Consider the following 20,648-nt stretch of genomic DNA (forward strand, 5'->3'; position numbering starts at 1 on the left):
CGTTGATGTATATTCAATATATTTCGATTTGCCTTAAAGTTATCACGATTTTAGAGCTTAAGATAAAAAAAGATTCAGATTTTTTTGCTACCTTCGTTATCTTGATTACTTATATCACGATTGACTTTATTGTCTTTTAGATTTATCGTATGGTTAGTAGTGCTAGAAATCAGACAGTGCTGGCCTGAGCCCATCGTGCTTTAGGCCACAAAGGCCTAAAAACTTTTGGGCCATATCGTACCAGCCTAGAGAGTAAAAACAGTAGCTCAGCCCCGCCCTAAAAGCATGTCGTGTATTCGTTGGGCCGTGCCGGTCTAAGCCCAACCCATATATTTAAACCACGTAAATTCCAAATATTACAACCACATAAAGTCTATAGGTTACTAAGGTTATGTTTGGAAGAGCTTCAATTCAAGAATTTCAACTTTGTTCAAACTTTTTCCACCCAAATAGGTCCAGCTCCACGAGCTTTAGCTTTAAAAAAATTGAAACTGGAGACCAGTTTCAATAAATTCATGAAGCTCCTTAGAGGGTGCTTCAAAATATTGTTTTTATATCTACTCATGAAGTTGCACGAAAATTATCCACCATGCCACTGGTTACACAACATACAACATCCGTTCTATCTCGCGACAACCTACTAATCATCAAGGATAATTAAGAAAACTCACACAAATCAATTTTACTATAGAAGCCGGAGTCCATGTGCAAGTCAAACGCTCCTGAAACTCACTTTAACAATTTGATAGAGTTGTTTTATGGTGAAGCTTTAAAGTGAAGCTCTCCCAAACAAAGCCCTAGATTAAAGATATTAAACAATACGAGCATCATTTGACCACATAAAGTTCAAATATCACAACCACATAAACTCCATAGGTACTAAATTAAACAAACTAAATAATATAAGCTGCATTGGACTATATTGAGACCCAGCCTAAGCCTGCCTACGGGCCATTTTAGTCTAACATATATTATTTCGTGTTGGACCGTGCATTATTCTCTTGTTTTTAGATCATAATCGTTGTTACTGGTCCAAAATGCACGACCTATGTTCCAGCACTAATCGTTAGCGCACGCGAAGGTTCGTGGTAAAATAAATTGACAGCAGCCCAATCTCCCGTGACCTCAGTTAAGCCATGGGGTGGACCCGCGAGGCCGCGAGACGAATATTCTCCGGACTCGCCTCGCACAAGAGCAAGATGCGAACCGAGCCCCCTCTGGCGCGTGGGACACGACGTGCAGCGCTAACGGCTGGCATGCGGCCACCACGCGCCATGAACCCGTCGTCCCACACGCCGCTCCATCGCCTCGCATCCGCCGCCGCAGTCGTCGCTTCGCTACCGTCCAGTGGGGCCGAGTGGCCGACCCATCCACCGGACCACGGTAGACCGGTTGCACGCCCCCAATCGACCCACCTTCTTCTACAAGCCACTCTCCCTCCCCGTCGCATCTCAGTATCTCACTCCCAGTCGCCTCCGCACATACAAATACGCGACGGGAACGGCCAGGGCCGAACCCTAAAACCATCGCCCTGCCCCCGCCTCCGCCTCCGCCTCCGCTGCATCCCATGGCGGCCGTGCAGCGCCTCCTCCGGGCAGTCGCCCCCGGTGGCTCGGCAGCGGCGGCGGTCAGGAGGCGCATGACGTCGCTTGCGCCGGAGCAGGCGCCGTCTGCGGCCGCCGGGTTCCCATTCGCGGCGGAGCAGAGAGCAAGGCGGCCGGTGGCGGCGGAGAGGAACGTGCAGTGGGTGTTCCTGGGCTGCCCCGGCGTGGGCAAGGGCACCTACGCGAGCCGCCTGTCGCGCCTCCTCGGCGTGCCGCACATCGCGACGGGGGATCTTGTTCGCGACGAGCTCGCCTCCACCGGGCCACTTGCTACGCAGGTGAGAGTGAGCCTCCTCTCCGAACCTCTACGGTCCAGATCGGCCCCACTCTGCTCTGCGCTGATCTGGATTTCATATTTAGTTGTGTGGATCAGCGACATGGTTGAGCTTATTTAGCTAGAGAATTGAGGTCGCCTCGTGTCGAGTGTGGATCAGTACGCGAAATTGTTGATAGATCTGAACATTGCTGCCTGAATTTGACCTTACGTAATACGCTTTGGTTGCAGGCTTCAGCTCAATCTTGTGATTGAATTTGACCCCAAGTTTTGTTTGGGCATCACAGTCTATTCAGAAAACCACGTCTGGTTACTGGTTAGAGCCGTTAAGGGACTCTAGTTGCTTCTCCTGTGCAATACTGTTTTGCTGGACGACTTGTACTAACATTACACATGGCTCTTCACATAATAGTGTTTTTGCTAGAAGAGTAATAACAATTCACTAATAAACTTGCCTTGATTATGGTTTGGTTGCAAGTGTGTGGCTACTTTTATTGTAATTTTGCCATGTTCATTTCATGCTAACAATTAGCTTGCAAAGCTCGCCCTACATCTCTATTTAAAAACTTACTGTAAATGAGTAGATTCATAGTTCATTGATTCCATGACTGTATGGGTTAGTATCTGATTGTCCTTTCGGCTTTGTTTGGGTACTCTAGCATTGACCCCAATCCACATGTGTTGAGGTGGATTGGGGTGTAACTTAGTTTAATTCAGTCAATCCACCTCAATACATGTGTATTGAGGTCAATAGGCCTTCATATTTTTCACTTTGAAACTGATGTGATATTTTTTTTCTCGCAGCTTGCTGAAATTGTTAATCAGGGGAAATTAGTTTCTGATGAAATTATCATCAATCTTTTGTCCAAAAGGCTTAAGAAAGGAGAAGACCAGGGAGAATCAGGATTTATTCTTGATGGTTTTCCCCGTACAGTAAAACAAGCGGTGAGAATCTTTAACATATTGTGAACACTACCTTCTATTTTGTTCCTTTTACTAGCAATTGAACTCAATATGCTGATCACTTTTGAATGTTCAATGTTTTTCTTCAACTTAGTTCTGGCGTTTGGTGCAATATAAAAATATTATTCAAATAGTTCACATGTTTCTCAGTTTCTGCTGCAATTGAATCAGGTCTTCCTAGTCTGTTCCTTTTAGTAACCATTGAAATCAGTGATCTGGTGTCTCCTGAAAGCTTAATGTTTTAATTGCTGTTTGGTAATGATGTGAGTAATGCAATGCAAATAGTTCACATTTTCCTATTCCCAACTACTGTGGCACTGTGATAGCATGTACTCTTTTTGTTAGTATGTGGTTACCTTTTCTTTAAGTATAATTCTTGTGATTATTGTGCCTCCTGCAGGAATATTAACTTAATTTGCGGGTACAGATTTGAACATTTTTGCCGCCATTGTTTCTATTTGAACTCATTGATATTGGTGCAACATGTTGTTAGCAGTTGACAGAAACCTGTTCAAGCATGCACTTGATCATGGTGGTTTGAACTAACTACTTCCTCCTCTCAGGAAATTCTTGATGGCGTTACAGACATTGATATGGTGGTTAATCTGAAACTAAGAGAAGATGTTATAGTAGAGAAGTGCCTTGGCAGAAGGATTTGCGGCCAATGTGGAAAGAACTTCAATTTGGCCTGCATTGATGTTAAGGGTGAAAATGGACTCCCACCAATCTACATGGCACCACTGTTGCCCCCAAACAACTGCATGTCGAAGCTTATTACCCGAGCTGATGATACCGAAGAGGTGGTCAGAAATCGGCTTCAGATATATAATGACATGGTATGGCTCTATGTGCAATTCATACTTACCATTGATAATAAAATGTATGACATATTCTCATTAATGTTTGAACTGTATGACATACTGAGTATGCCATGTTGATGACTGGTCATTTTGATTCTGCAAGGTTTTCATGCAACTTAAGCGCCTGTGTCATTTGCATTATTTGTGTAGACAGAAATGTTGTGCTGTTAAAGATGTTGAAACCTACTCACTCGTCTAAATTACAAGACGTTTTGGCTTTTCTAGATACATTGTTTTTATTCTGTATCTAGATATAATGTATATAAATTACAAAAGCTGTGTATCTAGAAAAACAAAAGCTTCTTATGATTTAGAACGGTAGGAATATATAATAGTTAGATGTAGAGTCGTTGGGTTGCATGAGATAAGATGGAACATTCCAGCGTTGCTTTGATGTCTTAAGCATCCGTTACATTTGATTCCCCGAAGATATTTTGCACTGTGTAGATTTGGTTCAGCATAGCACTGTTCTCGTTGGCGTGTTGACGCAGTGAAACTGTAAAGAATTCAAGCTCTGATACTTAGCATTTGGTTTCCTGGCCTTTTTGCAGAGTCAACCTGTGGAAGGTTTCTACCGAGAGCAGGGGAAGCTCTTGGAATTTGACTTGCCTGGTGGGATCCCTGAATCTTGGCCAAAGCTGCTCCAGGTTCTAAACCTCGAGGACCAAGAGGAGTTGAGGTTGGCTGCAGCGTAGCCGCGTAGGTCTCTGGGAGACCGACCTACATACTGGGAAAAAGACCATACCACATTTTTTTTGAATAATGGAGAAGAGGAAACTTACTCCATAGTTTAGTGCGTTATGCAGAAGTAATGGTTTTCTTGTAAAAATCGATTTGTTGGTTTCCACCGGCGTTTTGATGATGAGCCGGTACTATGTAACTTACGATAGCTGTAAGCACTAAGCAGCCCATTCTTGCTTGGGACACAGTTTGGAGCGCATGAAGACATGCTGTAGTGTTTTTTTTTTTAATTCATAACAAACTTGTAGTACACATTTGTGTTCATGATAAAACACTGAAGTAGTATGATACTACAGAACAACACAGACCTGATGAATGCCTATATGTGTAGTACACATATGTGTGTTCATGATAAAGCACTGGAAGTATCAGCAACGCCATAGGTGGCGCTCTGATCTGAAGCGGGCTGTTGGCAATTGCCAACAGCGTTTATTGTGCATGACCGTGCTTCGCCTCACGGTTATAAGGATCTCTTATATGTGGCTATATTGTCATTCATCAATTAGTGCTAAAATCCTGTCGGCTTGATTTGGTGACCAAGTAATTAGAGGGAGAAATCCTTGCTATTCAAAATTGAAGGGTAAAGAAAAAATGTTTCAACTCTATTGTGAGTTTGGTAGTGTGGCAGATTTGAAAACACAGAAATGAGTTTCCCTAAACACTAATAAGGTGTTTGATTTGAGGAATTAATCCATCTAAAATGAGATGGTGCACCATTGATCTATTCTTCAAATTTAATAGGATGATCTCATTCCTCATATATTAGTACTAACTAACTGAGGACTGGGTTGATGATAGATAAACTTATTTTATTCTCCAAAACTAAAATTTATTCTACAAACCAAACAAAAAAATGAGTAAGAAGATGATGAACTAGCTCATTACTTAAATCAAACACCCTATAATATAATCATGCAGAATCCCATCAAAAAAACATAATCATGCAGAACATTCAAGAGGAGGCTAGCTTGTGGAGTTTTGCTGGGGCAACTGCCCTAATATCTTTGACCATAGCAACGTAAGTACAGCATTTCCTGCTGCTATACCATATCAACGTTAATATAGTGAAGGAAATAATAGGTTATATGGCGAGAAGTTGTTTCATACATGTAAACTATATAAACAAAGACAGACTTGGCGTAATTTACAAGATACAGAAAAAATGTTTACAAAAACAAAGATATAAACCCAAACCTGTCCACTTTGTGCGTGAGATGGACTCGAAAATTGCACATAAGGAAAATGGAAGAAATGTCAGGTAAAAAAATCCATGTTACGCCAGAGTTCGCTCAAAGAATCTAAACCTTGTATTGACAAATCAAGACGCAAGACACAAAACCCTAATCAGAGCAGAGAGCATATCAGAACTTGGGTGGAGACCGGCTTCCCGATGCTTTAAAAGGTCCACTTGAACCGAATGGGTCGGCGTCATCAAAAGAGTCAAACCGGCCAAAATTTCGTGAGCTATTCCCTGTGTCAAATCCTGATACATTCTCGCCCTTGGAGCTGCTAATGGAGTCGAACCTGGAGAAACGGCTTTCCTGAGGGAAGGATCCAGTGTCTTGGGATCTGAAGGAATCAAACCTCCCGAAGTTATAAGAGGAGCTATCGTCACGGCTTTCGCCAAATTTTGGAGAGAACCCAGATGTGTATGCAGGAGAACTTGGAACAGAATCGTCGAAGAATGAATTCCTCTTCTTTCCAAATACACTAGCGCCACTTGGTGAGCCTGCCTCCGACCCAAAGAAAGAGTTATGCGTGCCACCGCGTTGGTCGGCCTCCTGTATGCAAACAGTTCATTAGAAACAGTAGGGAGATATATGCAGAACCAGAAACAGTTCACTTATCATAACAAGAAAAAAAACTGCATAGCTCACAGTGTTCAGTACAGTAGAACCCCAAACAGAGTCAGTATCTTGATCATCAAAGTTCCAGGAAGTTTCATCAGCAAACTTGTCACCAAAAACGGATTCAGAACCACCATGGTCACTGCATCAAAATAATAAGAGTTATTCTCGTATGGGACACGAATATCCAACATTTTTTTGAGAGGGCTATTAGAAGTGGCGGAGGGGTCTCTAGTTGAGTTGGTTAGGTAGTCTGAATAACACTGCTCAAGTCCTGAGTTCGACTCCGTGTAGGAGCGAATTTCAGGCTGTTTTTAAAAAATCTCCTCGTCTGTCCCATGTTAAAGCATAGGTCTAAGGCCCGTCCCTGTCGCGGTCGTGTTCTCACATGGGCTACGGTGCCGCTATGTATGGGTAGGGAGAGGTTCGGGAGTTTTCCTGACCTATAAGAGGGGCTGTCTTACCACCAAAGGTCGAGTTTTTTTAGAAGTGACTGAAGGAAGGGCTGGGGGGGGGGGGGGGGGGGGGGCTGGCACCCCCCACATTGTGCTGGTCCCTCTATTCTATAGTTGATTTGTGTATTTAATAGCTGTTTATCTCCTCCTAATTCATCCAAAACGCTAAGCATATTTGAAGCCCATTTATATTAGGCCTATCTGGTGGCTCCACTTCACCTCACGGTGTGGTGAATATGAAGCATTGCCCAGTCTTCGTCTTGCTCAAACAGATGGGCGCATCGTCTCTCTGTCTTCTCTTTTGCTTGACGGCTCGGCCTTCTCGTCATTCTTGTGGACAGCTCGACTAAACACGGTGCCGCAGGAGTGGAATTAGGACATGATCATGCAAGGCACTGTGTTGCCAGCCAAATTGACATCGCTGATGTGCCTGCCTTCTAATGATTAATCCGCTTATCTTCAGTTTATGAGCAGTTAATCCTAATCATCTAGTGGTGTTCTCTTAATCTAATCAACAATCACTATCTAAATTACCCTTTCCAATTTCAAATAACAGATATGTACTTTTCTTTTGATTGAGATTTATGAAGCATATAACCCTCGTTGTGCCCCGCCCGCTCCCGGGTTACATCTTGGGCGTCACCCTTCGGCTGGGCCGTTGCAGAGTGAGCAGTGACGGCCTGCTAATGATGAGGGGCCAGGGTTCGGGGATTTTTCTCGGCCGGGACCATGTTTCGATCTCTTCTTAATATAGTGCCGGGAGGGCGGTCTTTCCCTCCCGGGCCTACTGATTATACTTCACTTGTCCATTGCCCCCCCCCCCCAAAAAAAATCAGTTTCTGGCTGCACCCATGGGTAGAATTGTCATCAATTAGGATGCACATAATAAACCCAAGTTTGAAACAGGTACCTGTAACTTTCTCTTTTGCTGGGAGATGAGTCATGCATGCCAAAGCCGGAAGATTTAAATGGACTCCCTGAGGCACTTCTTCCAGCACTGCCAGGACTCCTCACAGATTCATCACCAAAATCATATGCTATTTCACTCTCAGCCACTTGATCACCTCCACTGTAACGCCTTTCTTCCTTGATATGACCATTAGAGGATGCAACAGGAGACATATCACCATCATCCCAAAGAGATGGCACTTTTCCATTTTCAGCAGAAACTGGGTTTTCCTGTATTGTACCATTATCCTTAACAATACTAAACCCTGTCATGTCATATGATTCAATAAGGAATACGATGTGATAAATTGGAAATGAAAGGGAAAAAATTGCCCCAAGTGTAAGACACAAAATTAACAATAGCTCATGTCATCAAAATCTATGTACAGTATATCACACAAACAATGTTCTAACAACAGAAGGTTCACTAGAACAGAGGCGGGGGCTTGGTATGTTCAATGAAAGGAACCTAAACAAGGATATCATAGCAGAAAAATTATCTCCATAAATGGCACTAATAAATAATATCAGCTACACAAATATCAAGCTTAGAAACAGTCAAGGTTGCTTATTTCAGGATATGGCTTTGCTAGTATACGTTAACACGTGTAAAAGGTATGAAATCTTTTGTCTCTTTCACAGATTAGTTACTAGTATTGAATTTCTTAAAACACACAGTAGTAAAGTCACAAATATTTTTTAAAACAGTAGCATGGCAAACACTGGATTGCAAAACTCAGCTTGCAACCATGCAGAGTACTCCGATATATAAACAGACAATTGCCAGCTTTAAAAAGTAACCAGACTTCAGGGATGCTTGAGTAATAGCAGAGGAGAATGCAGTGGAAGTATTTAACCTTCATCTTCAAATTTATCCCAGTCTTCATCCCACTCAATGAGTCCCTCTTGTGGCCCAGGTTCCCAACCTATAACAAATAAAGACAGAAATTATCAGCATATGCAGGTTACGAGTCTGAAGGCTGCAGGAAGTAAATTAAAATGGTAACATCCTTGTTTTAAAGGCGACGCCTAGGCGTCCAGGCGCCCGAAAGATCCAAGGTGTTCCCGTCGCATAGGTAAGAATCAGCAAGAGGGCATAGGGGAAGGGGAAGGGGGCGGCGCCGTTTCGGGAGCGGCGGAGGCCAAATCGGAGGCCAAATCCAGGGCAGCGACATCTGAATCGTTGGCGGCAGCTTCCAAATCGTCGGCGGCGGCGGCGAATCTGAGGCGGCGACGACGAATATGAGGCGGCGGCGGCTCAATCGGGGGCAGCAGCAGCTGAATGGTGGGGGAGAGAGGCAACCTAGGCTTGCCAGAGGAAGGACTATATGGGCTGGCTGGTGGGCTGGGCCTCCGAACCCTTCCTTCTCCTTTTTTCTTTTTCTTTTTTTCTTTTTCTTCCTCCTCCATGGGGCTGTTTTGCTGATTCTCAGGTTGATAAGGCGTCGCCTTGCTCGCCTTAGGCGTCTAGGCGGTGGTCCAGCGCCTTATCTCGCCTTACCGCCTTAAGAACCATGGATAACATGCCATAGCATGAAGTTGGACTCTCAATTATAATAAAATAAATAATAATATGGAGATGGAAAGCCAGGTACCGGAAGGAAGCTCAACTGATGCAGATGGTTTGAATTTAAGTTCAAAGTGTTTGCACCGTTCACTAAGAGCTTTTTCCATCTCTTCTAATTGATATTGGATTCGATCAGCTCGAACCTAGGAAATAACAGGTGTTACTGAGAGATTAAAAAATAAGTACCTAGCAAAGTAACAGTGTACCTGAAGTAAACCATCAACACTTCCACCTTGTACCATTTTAATCAGTGCATCATGCAGCTCAACTTTTCTCTCCTAAAAAATCAATAAAGAACAAAGTCCAGTTTAAGACACAAATCCATCAAGAGAGCATAAATCAAGAAGGATGAAATGAATCTGAGACTAATGACAAGATCACAAAAAAATATGAATGTGAGACTGATGATAAGATAATAAAAAAATACTCCCTCCAGCCACAGATAAGCAGTGTTTGAGATTGTGTTAAGCCAACCATTTCAAACTTTCATCCAAGACTAAAAAAAGTAAATAAAATCTCTTCTTTCATGTTTTTAAGATAAAAACATGAATCATATTCCCCCAAGGACCTTGGGCAAACAAAAAAAATGGAGGGAGTACTTTTTAAGTGCCAAGTATGAAAATTAAAAATGATACAAGTATGTGTTTCAAATATATAGTTTCCCAAAAACACATTTTCCCCCAAAGTTTTATAAAGATTTTCTAACAAAAGAAACTATTCAAAATTGTGTTTTGAGACCGTGTGGATGTCCAGACCATCATTTATTTGTGACTGGAGGGAGTATATGAACACTAATTTCTATTTTTTCTAAGGTGTAGAAAAGACAAACCTGAACATCACGATATGCAGCTTCTTCAACTGCTAGTTTGGAAGCTAACTCAGCTACTTGCTTGTACTTCTCTTCATATTTCTTAGCCAATGATTCCACCTGACACAAAATTAACCACAGTAAATTTTCTGAGGAAAACAAACAAAAGCTCAAACATGATTTGCACCTCTCCAAGAATTTAGCACTAAAAAGGCTCATATAAGAAACTACAGTGTTGGTCGACATAATGCAAGAAGCAATATTCTGTACTTTTTATTTGCATGTGTCTGAGAATTTATCATCAAACTACAGATCAAAAGGAACAACTAGCCACCTAAAATGATAGTATACATAACGTTATAAGCAGTATTCTGTACCTCGCGTTTATCAGAGGACGCCCTTTCTGTAATCTCATTCAGCCTATTCTCGCACCGACTTTTATACAGGACCTTCAAGAAAAGGAAAATAAAGGAATTAGAAAAATGATGGAAACAACTTTCAATTACAATGTCCAGCGACTTAACTACATCCAATTTGTAATTGTGCTTACAAGATCTTGCATCTTTGTGCGGTAATACTCCAATTTCTCTCTGGAATCCAGGACCTGCTTCTCCACCTCAACCTTCAGTTTAAACAAGAGAAGGTTGGATTAGTAAAAGAGAAACATGCTTTGCCTTAAGCACAGAACCGTTTACTCTATTAATAAAGAATCAAAAGCATATTTTGCATAAAATAATACCACCCCATCCCCCTCTCCAAAAAAATACATGGCATGTTTTTGTTTCATTAGGCCAAGACTTCTACTAACAATTACTCAATTAATACAACATTTTTGTGACACTAAATCTTAATGATAAGAAGTACTTCTCAACATGAAAGATGAAACTAACAACATGATTTTTTAATATCAGCAAGTTGTATATTAATATTTTTTTCTTGTTTTATTAACCTTTGATGTTCGAGTGTATGACTAGTCTGTTAGGCTATCTCTAGCAAACTGTCAGGGACCAGAGCGTTGGCGTGGTATTTTAGAGACGAAAGATAGTATAGAGTGGTTGTTTATTTTCATGGACCCACTTGTCGGGTAAGTAATAAGTGAACCACTATATCTGGCTGGGTTGTAACAGACTGGGCACCATTCACTTTATGAAAACAGAAACACCGAAAAGGAGATAAGACTTCTTCCCTTCCTTCAAGCAATGATCCTTACCCTAACTCCCACGTCGCTTGATCATTTGCGGTCATGGGAAATCGGGCATAGCACAGACCTCTCAAACGGACACATGTGTGCATTTTGTGGCGCTCGCAAGCAATTGTTCACCCTTCCAGCAGAGCGTTGATGAGGACACAGAAATGTACGCTCAGCCTCCCCGTACCCCAAATCCACGGTTTCTCTCTCCTCCACGAGTCTATTTGCATGTCCGCATGTGAGCTCTGTTGGAAGCGACATCTCGTTTGTGCACTCGCATTCCTACTGTAGGCAGGCTTTTTGCGCATGTGCATGCCTCCTCTGCTAAAGATAACCTTAGGGATAACAGCAACATATAGATAATTCCTCGTGGGCAATATAAGCCTAGAATATATGGGCCTTGACATACTTAGCATTTGTCGGTCAAAGACTTGTCGAAAGAAAACAAAATATGTTTTACGTTTTTTGATGGAGGGAGTATGCAATGATTGCAACGATGGAACCAACTCAGCAAGCTCTAAATGCCATTTGAAAGGGAGTTGCTTGGAAATAAAGAAAAGGCTACCCAAAACAGTCAAAAAAGCTGAAGAATCTATCAAACACTCAATCCTGTCTTGTGTTTTTGCGAGAGAATTACGGTTCAAACTTCTACAAAGAGTTGACCTCAAGTTCCTTGCCCTGCAGATTGATGAGCAGTTCTTTGATGATTGGTAGGAAAGCATCAATGTAAACATTGGGATTGGGCACCAGTTACAAAAAGGCCTCAATTCCCTTGTCAGTTGTCACCCTTAGGGCTTGGACCTTGTGGATTCATCGTAATAAGTGTATGTTTGAGTTTCTCTAAGACATCTCCTACCTACTTGTGCCGGTGTAGTATGTTTGCTTTGGTTGGGTCGTTTCATTCTTTGTAACATACTATTCAGATTGTTAGTAGTATGATTTTTGTGGTGTTGGTTGTAAGGGCTCTTCCACCTTTTTTCCTTCTTAATATAATGATATGCAGCTCTCCGCCGTGTTTGAGAAAAAAAACAATAAAAATGCTATAATATCCAGGAGTGTAATTAAATTTATATACGCCTTGGAAACTGGGTTGGGGCGGTGGATGAGGCAATGGCTGTTGAGTTCTCCTTCTCCATGGTCCATGCCCCGTGGCAGTTAGGGTTTTGAGGAAGGGTCTCAAATCCCGGCGACCTTAAAAGGGGGAGGGACCCAGGTGGTGGAGGCGGGTTGAGGGGCGAGTAGTCGCCGGTGAGGTGCCCAATTGGGATTAGGGAAGAGCAAGGAAGGATCGGCGAGGGTGAACAGCAAGCCAGCAGGCAGTGAGGTCAGCGGCAAGGTTATGGCGGCCAGGGCAGTGGTCGAGGCAGCGGAGAGAGGAAGATGGGTGTGGAGAGAGAAAAATATGGGTACTCGTAGAGAGGAGAGAAGAAATCATGTGGCAGTACCCTCCCTATGCTCACACGCTGATTAAGAGGGTCGCTGCATCATGCAGTAATGTGATAGGGTACACAAGTGGAAAGTGATAAGAACTAAATATGTACCTATCGACATCAAGCTCATTCATAATATATGTTGGTAGCTAGGCATATCTTCTGAAAATATTTGGGTTTGAAGTTTATATTATATTAATTGTTTGAAGCATTCAACAGATCAACAATTCTGGTTAGAAATGACCATGACAGCATGACCCATTGAGAATTAGAAAAAAGGGTGTACCCAATGCCGTAGGCTTCCCGCATTGTGCGAGGTCTGGAGAAGAGTATCTTTAAAGGCTGATTTGGTGACCAGGGATCACAGAGGGATTGGAGGGGATTGAGGAGGAAATTAGTTCATTTCCCCCTCAATCCCCTCCAATCCCCCCGTGATCCCCTTGTCACCAAATCAACCCTAAGCGACAAGCCTTACCCGCATAATATGTAGAAAGGGGGGAAATCAAATATACAGAGGACACAGCTCAGGTTGCATTAAACCAGTCCAGATATGACACACATAATGATCCACACTTCAAACCCAGATCCCACCTATCCAAGAGACACACATGAAGCTCTTATAATGCATTGTACAAACTAAGCTAATTTAAAGGTGCATAAACTGGGTGAAAATACCACCACAGAGCCAGCCTGATCAAAATGGAACAGGAGTTACAAAATGATCACCACTAGACAATTCAGGAAACAAGGATGGGGTCAACATACCTTCTTAGGAGCATCCACCACCTCCTGTGCAGCCTGGTTCAGCGCACTTTTGTCATCTTTGTTTCCTTGAATTACCACATGATTATCCATCCCAGGCATGTGAGATCTTGGTTGCCCTTGTCTGCTAGCTCCATCAGTTTGTGAATGCAAATGTGATGGCAAGGGTGGCCGCACACCACCAGCAGGCACCCCAGGTGCTCCAGGGCCTCTTTGTGGTAATCCTCCTGACCCAGATAAATTAGCTTGTGAGGAACAGAAAAATCACAGGATGTCATGTTACCTTAGCTATGCCCTGACAATTAAGAACCAGATGACAAGCAAAGTATACCTTGATTGTGTTGCCATGATGGACTATTGTATGCTGTTGAAGGCAAGCCTGTAGCTCGTAACAGTGTCTCATCATGCCTAAGAGAGTCAGGAAGGGCTGGGGGAAGAGGAATTCCAGCTCGGTGCCTCTCCATTAAATAAAGAGCGATGCAAAACTCTCTCAAAGAAAGCATGCCATCATTGTCTTGGTCAGACAAATCCCACACTTGCTTCAGGACCTCTGAAATGGTTAAAAGAACAACACATGCATTAACCAATAGCTATGGTATTTCAGACTATGAGATATGTTTAGTGATCATAAAGAAAGAACCACAAGGACAAAAAAAGCTACTCCCTCCGTCCTGTAATATAGCACATTCAAGCATTCAAAAATTGTACTCAGATATAAGGGATTCTAGAGACAGAAAACAGTTTTGCATTAAATACTTGCATAAATTTGGTAGGTATTATATTGTTACTTGCCATTTATCAACCAATCATCATTGATCATGTTCATGATAGCATCTGATTAGGAAATAAAGTAAGGGCACATGCGTCTTTTTTGTTCTCCCTTAATCTGTCTCTGTCCTAAATATCTAGAATGCACTATATTACAGGACAGAGGGAGTATAATGCTAACCAGTAATTTTAACAGTATGATAGCATAGACCGAATCTAAGTTTGGAACAAAAACCTAAGTAAATGATATACATGATTAGGGTAGTGGGAAGTTGGTGACAGTATCCTACCCCTTGGAAGCCTCCAACTGAGGAACAGAGTGCGAGCTTCTGCACCAGTTATTTTGCCATCTCTGTCCCTATCAACATCCCCAAAGACTTTCATGTACTTCTGGATGTCCGGTTGAGTAATTTTGGGCCATTGAGAAGCTGAATTAGAAATCCCAGCAGAGACAACAGGTGTAGCTGGAGCAGGAATGGACTTTACGATAGGCTGAGTCTGTTGAGGTTGGCTGCTACCTTGCAAAGAACCAAACTGAGTGAGATTAGTCAGGTTCTGGGAGCCAGTAGGCGTGGCCATAAAACTGGATGAACTCGGAATCGAGCTTGTCTGAGGTGCAGATAAGCTTGGCTTTGGCTGTGTAAGTGCAGAGAAGATGTCTGTGCTTGATCCAGAGCTGCTGGCAGGGCCATTTCCAGACAGTACCAAAGCTTTTGAATTCTGAGGCAAAACAGCACTGTTGCTCTGTGGAGGCAATGGCGATGAAGACATTGCTTGTACCTGTTGTCCAGGCACCATGCCCATTGTGCTAGGTAAACCTGGACCAAATCCACGTGTTGTCTGAGAAGGAGCAGCTCCTGGTATAGCTCGTGGGATGCCTCCAACTGAGGCAGCATTACCGCCTTGCCAACTGATAGATCCTTCCATGCTGCCTCCATGGACCAAACCTTGATTGATTCCAGGCGCTTGAGCTTGAAATGAAGCTGCTGGAGTTCCAACCTGTGGTGGCCGCATGAAACCGGTACTAGAAGGTTGCTGTTGAGTAATTCCCAGGTTAGGAGGCTGTGGCTGCATTGCCCTTGGTGCAGCAAATTGAGTTGCTTGTAGAGCACCACCCTGACTCGCAGCTGGCATCATAGAACTGATCCCTTGGGGCCTTGGAGCAGCACCAGGGTTCACCTGCAGCATACTAACTTGGGTAGATGTCGGCATCATACCGCTTCCCTGGGGCCTTGGTGTGCCAGCCGGATTCATCTGAGCTGCTCCAACCTGCCCGGGCGTCATCGCAGCGCTCCCCTGAGGCCTAGGCGCCCCCGCAGCACCCATCTGTGAACGAGCCGCCCCCGCGGCTATCTTGGGAGCTGGAATTCGAGCCGCGGCGGGACCATACAGTGCCGACTGCACTATGTCGGGCGTGAGCTGACGCCCGCTCTGCGCTACGGTGACCAGGCGCAGCGCGTTGAAGAATTCCGGGCGGCCGAGGAAACCAGTCTTGTTCTGATCGGCGTGCATCCATACCTGCGCCCATCCGAGAAACTCTTAACGCGTTCGAATCCGCGGGGCAAGGATCTAGTATGGTTCGCCGCTATCACGCCTAAAATTGGACGCTCAAGTGGGCGAATGCGCGAATCCAAGGGGAGGGTATAGAGGGGCACCTGGGCGAGGACTGGCTGCGGCAGGTTGGCGCCCTGGAAGAAGGCGACAGCTTCCTGGCCGCTGATGCGGCCGTCCTGGTCCAAATCCGCGCGGCGGAAGTATGCCTCAAAGGCCTCCGTTCCCGCCGCCATCTTCGGGATCCAAGAGAGGAGATCACGCCTGCGGTGGGTGCAGCTTGCTGGATCTGCCAAGTCGGGCGCTGGAGATCTCGGGGGAGCGTGTCGCGGCGGGGCTGCTGGCTGCAGGTGCAGGAGGCCCAGTGGTTTCCCGCTGTCGCCGACCGAGATGGTGAGCGGACAAATTTCTCAATCGTCCCCTTCGAGTTATCAGTTCCTTTAACCGCTCAAAAATGAATTCGTTAGCTAGACTCCCGATTTTTTTTTAAAAAAAAATATTGCCGGTGTTAACACTACCATTTTGGAGAGGCAAGGTCGTAGGGAGAGAGAAAGGATGAGAAACGACTCAGATAATATCGTCAATTAGATTTGATTAAGTGGGAGAAAGTTATCCAGCAAACTTAATCGTTGGTTTTGATGGTGTTAAATCTGATATAAATAGTTTGGTGAATTTAGTGAGGTTTATTGATGTGGAGTGATTTGGTTGAATGAGTTTTGCAAAATTTAAACTGATAGATTATATATTGGTATAGATTAACCTTCTAAAAAACATATTTCCAATTTCTATGTTTAAAAACTGAACCCTAGAGATTGGTGGCATAATATATGATGGATGTGTTTAGTTGCGGGACAACTATGTCAGTCGAAAACAACCAAGTCCTCTAACGTCTCCCTAGTCCATCCAATTATGACAAATAGCTAGATACGGTAGTTGAATGGTTATTGTTTAGCTCCAAAATGAGCTGCGGATGGTCCGCGTCTGTGGGCCGGACGGTCCGCGCATGCGCAGAGCAGATTAGGGTTCCGAGTTTTGTGCTACGGTTATTAGCTATATTCGCGGAATTAGCTCGGGAGATTAGTTTGTAAAGGGTCCAGCCCCCTCCTCTATAAATAGATAGGTATACGACCGATTTGGAATGATCAATCGAATCAATAATACTTCTATCTCGCATTTATTTCTTGTACAATTAGAAGTAGTTCTAGTCTAGTTCTAGTTTAGCCTCTCAATCCTCAAATTCTCCGCTTCTCTTCGACTCTACGTCGATTAGAGGAGTCTAGGTCGGCCTGCCCGAGCCTAGACAACTCATAGGATCTCTCCTCCCCGACGGGGTCCCTCCCGGGAGCGAGATCCAGGCGCCGCCGGCGACCTTTGCCCCCCCCCTGCGCAAGCGCGAACTGTTCGACCGTCAGGCAGGGAACCCTAGCCCTGCGCCAGGTCGTGGACCGTCCGACCCCTGGTCGCGGACCGTCCGCGCCTGTGCAGAGAGCACCGCCGCTGGTTCTTGTTGAGTGTTTGGCGCCCGAAAAAGGCGTCAACATACTTTTTGGCGACTCCGCTGGGGACAATTTCATATAGACCTATCGAGATCGACCCTCAATGGCCGGTTCAAAGGATAGCTTTGAAGTTTCCACCAGCAATATCATCAAGCCGACATGGGAAACCTTGCCGGTTGAAGAACAGCTCCTATTCGAGGAGCACCAGGAGCAGCTGATCCAGAAAGCAAAGGCGAAATTCCCGGCCGACTTCAAGATGGACAGGAACAACAAAGTCGTTCGGCAACAGGCGACAGATCTGGCTTCGCTCCGACCTACTACGAATACCCCCAATGTAAGTAGCACCGATGAGCTCCAATCTCTTAAAGCTTACATAGACGAACAGCGAGAGCAGATGCAACATATCGAAGGGGATATACAAAATGATCATAAAAGGCTAGTGTGTGCGCTTGATAAGTCTACTATTGCAAATCTTCCTTCTCACGAGGTTGAACCGAGGGAATACACACGTGATTCATCGGCAACAGGTTGTCACGACCAATCACAACCCCTTTATGAGATGCCGATAGACATGTACCCTGGGCAACAACAGCCTCTCACGCACATCGGCGATAAATTTGCCGATCTGCTCATGTCTGGACCGTCCGCACGTGAGCGCGGACCGTCCGGGCCAGCGGCGGCCGATCCCATTTTTAGAAGCGAATTACCGAGGCCTGCATCCAAGCCGCCACATACCCTGCAAACCCTAGATAACCCATTCGAACCGTCCACGTATGACGCCAGACAGTCCGAATATAACGCCACATTGCCGGACAGTCCGCGCACGTAACTGGACGGTCCGCGTATTTAACCGGACGGTCCGGCACAAAGTTTTTTAAGGAGGATGGATATCCAACTCCGCATCCGTCCCAGCTAAACTCTCCATCTCACCATGCGACACACCAGCACCATAATATAACCTACCAAACCTGTGATAGTGATTACTTTCTGGCCTCCAGAAGGCCAGAAAGGAATGGCCAGTCCTATGAGCCTCATAGGGCATGTATTAACGCACCGCAAAACCCAAACCAATGGGGAGGAAAACAACATACCAACATCCAAACAACCTCACCCATATTGGATCAAAGAGACGATGGTCTCCCACCGGCTGCCATCGATATAGTAAGAGAGGAAATAATTGGGGCGTTCCGAGATAAGCTCGGAGTTAGTATAGTCCCCGGGGGTGAAAGGGAAATATGCTTACACCTTTTCCTAATTGATTTTGGTGGTTGAATTGCCCAACACAAATAATTGGACTAACTAGTTTGCTCTAGATTATGAGTTCTACAGGTGCCAAAGGTTCACAACAAACCAATAAAAAGACCGAAAAAGGATTCAAATATAGAGAGCAAAAGACAGCCGAAGTGTGCCCTGGTCTGGCGCACCGGACTGTCCGGTGTGCCACCAGACAGTGTCCGGTGCACCAGGGACTCCAACTCTGAACTGCTCACCTTCGGAAATTCTGGGAGCCACTCCGCTATAATTCACCGGACTGTCCGGTGTGCCAGCGGAGCAACGACTACTTTAGCGCCAATGGTCGCCTGCAATAGCATTAAATGCGCTACAGTGCGCGCAGAAGTCAGGCACGCGCCAGAAGGCGCACCGGACAGTCTACAGGACCTGTCCGATGCACCACCGGACTGTCCGGTGGCCCAGAAGACAGAAGCTCCAACGGTCAGAATCCAACGGCTGGGTGATGTGGCAGGCGCACCGGACTGTCCGGTGCGCCATGCGACAGCAGTCTTCACCAAACGGTTAGTTTGGTGGTTGGGGCTATAAATACCCCCAACCACCCACCATTCATGACATCCAAGTTTTCACACTTCCTACACCTTACAAGAGCTATAGCATTCAATACAAGACACACCAAAGAGATCAAATCCTCTCCCAAGTCCAAAGATCATTCCCAATCAAATAGTGACTAGTGAGAGAGTGACTTGTGTTCATTTGAGCTCTTGCGCTTGGATTGCTTCTTTTCTTCATTCCTTCTTGTGATCAACTCAATTGTAACCGAGGCAAGAGACACCAATTGTGTGGTGGTCCTTGCGGGGACTTAGTGTCCCGTTTGATTGAGAAGAGAAGCTCATTTGGTCTAAGTGACCGTTTCAGAGAGGGAAAGGGTTGAAAGAGACCCGGTCTTTGTGACCACCTCAACAGGGAGTAGGTGAAAAGGAATTAGGCTTACACCTATTTCCTAAATGATTTTGGTGGTTGAATTGCCCAACACAAATAATTGGACTAACTAGTTTGCTCTAGTCTATAAGTTATACAGGTGCCAAAGGTTCACACTAAGCCAATAAAAAGACCAAGAAATGGGTTCAACAAAGAGAGCAAGAGACAACCGAAGGCTGCCCTGGTCTGGCGCACCGGACTGTCCGATGTGCCACCGGACAGTGTCCGGTGCACCAGGGAACTCGACGCCAAACTCTTTACCTTCGGGAATTTTCAGAGGGCTCCGCTATAATTCACCGGACTGTACGGTGCACCACCGGACAGTGTCCGGTGCCCCAGGGGAGAGCGACTCTGAACTCGCCAGCTTCGGATTTCCGTTCCGCTATAATTCACCGGACATGTCCGGTGCACACCGGACTGTCCGGTGAGCCAGCGGAGCAACGACTACTTCGCACCAACGGTCGACTGCAACGCATTAAATGCGCGTCAGCGCGCGCAGAGGAGCAGAGCACGCGCGGGCGGCACACCGGACAGTCTACAGGACTTGTCTGGTGCGCCACCGGACAGCCAGGCGGGCCCACACGTCAGAGCTCCAACGGTCGGAACCCAACGACCTGGTGACGTGGCTGGCGCACCGGACAGTGTCCGGTGTCCGGTGCGCCATGCGACAGCAGCCTCCACCAAATGGCTAGTTTGGTGGTTGGGGCTATAAATACCCCCAACCACCCCACATTCAAGTCATCCAAGTTTTCCACCTTCCAACCACTTACAAGAGCTAAGCATTCAATACAAGACACACCCAAGTGATCAAATCCTCTCCCAATTCCACACAAAGCTTTAGTGTTTAGTGAGAGTGATTTGTTGTGTTCTTTTGAGCTCTTGCGCTTTGATTGCTTCCTTCTTTCATTCTTTCTTGCGATCATCTCATTTGTAAGCAAGGCAAGAGACACCAATTGTGTGGTGGTCCTTGCGGGAAGTTTGATTCCCAATTGATTTGAGAAGAGAAGCTCACTCGGTCCAAGGGACCGTTTGAGAGAGGGAAAGGGTTGAAAGAGACCCGGTCTTTGTGACCACCTCAACGGGGAGTAGGTTTGCAAGAACCGAACCTCGGTAAAACAAATCCGCGTGTCACACTCTTTATTCGCTTGCGTTTTGTTTTGCACCCTCTCTCTCG

At 45.1% G+C, this 20,648-nt stretch overlaps 2 protein-coding genes across 2 annotated transcripts; one reads left to right on the forward strand and one right to left on the reverse strand.

The window, feature by feature from the left end:
* Positions 1 to 1,453: 1,453 nt before the first annotated feature.
* LOC100280768 (uncharacterized) lies at positions 1,454 to 4,676 on the forward strand. Its single transcript, NM_001153689.1, is given in 4 exon segments — positions 1,454 to 1,882; positions 2,683 to 2,823; positions 3,405 to 3,677; positions 4,253 to 4,676. Coding segments are annotated over 4 exon segments (873 nt in total). The 5' UTR covers positions 1,454 to 1,567; the 3' UTR covers positions 4,397 to 4,676.
* A 738-nt stretch (positions 4,677 to 5,414) lies between these two features.
* Positions 5,415 to 16,206, reverse strand: LOC100194194 (uncharacterized). The gene is made up of 13 exons (NM_001359424.1): positions 15,872 to 16,206; positions 14,507 to 15,734; positions 13,780 to 13,998; positions 13,452 to 13,675; positions 10,618 to 10,689; positions 10,445 to 10,516; positions 10,089 to 10,187; positions 9,466 to 9,537; positions 9,288 to 9,402; positions 8,550 to 8,618; positions 7,655 to 7,958; positions 6,320 to 6,431; positions 5,415 to 6,223 (listed from the first exon to the last, which is right to left on the reverse strand). The coding sequence occupies exons 1-13, from the start codon at positions 16,001 to 16,003 to the stop codon at positions 5,804 to 5,806; spliced, it is 3,138 nt and encodes a 1,045-aa protein (NP_001346353.1). The 5' UTR covers positions 16,004 to 16,206; the 3' UTR covers positions 5,415 to 5,803.
* Between the last annotated feature and the right edge of the window lie 4,442 nt (positions 16,207 to 20,648).

The sequence above is a fragment of the Zea mays genome, chromosome 1 (assembly GCF_902167145.1).
Source record: "Zea mays cultivar B73 chromosome 1, Zm-B73-REFERENCE-NAM-5.0, whole genome shotgun sequence".
NCBI lineage: Eukaryota > Viridiplantae > Streptophyta > Magnoliopsida > Poales > Poaceae > Zea > Zea mays.

What these genes read in the sequence shown, in the direction of transcription:
- LOC100194194 (NM_001359424.1), bottom strand. Translation starts at nt 16,003, where the DNA reads ATGGCGGCGGGAACGGAGGCCTTTGAGGCATACTTCCGCCGCGCGGAT. An exon ending in CAGTTGGAGGCTTCCAAGGG is followed by an intron (nt 13,999 to 14,506) that starts GTAGGATACTGT and finishes TAACCATTTCAG; the next exon opens with AGGTCCTGAAGCAAGTGTGG. An exon ending in ATCAGTTGAGCTTCCTTCCG is followed by an intron (nt 8,619 to 9,287) that starts GTACCTGGCTTT and finishes TATTTGTTATAG; the next exon opens with GTTGGGAACCTGGGCCACAA.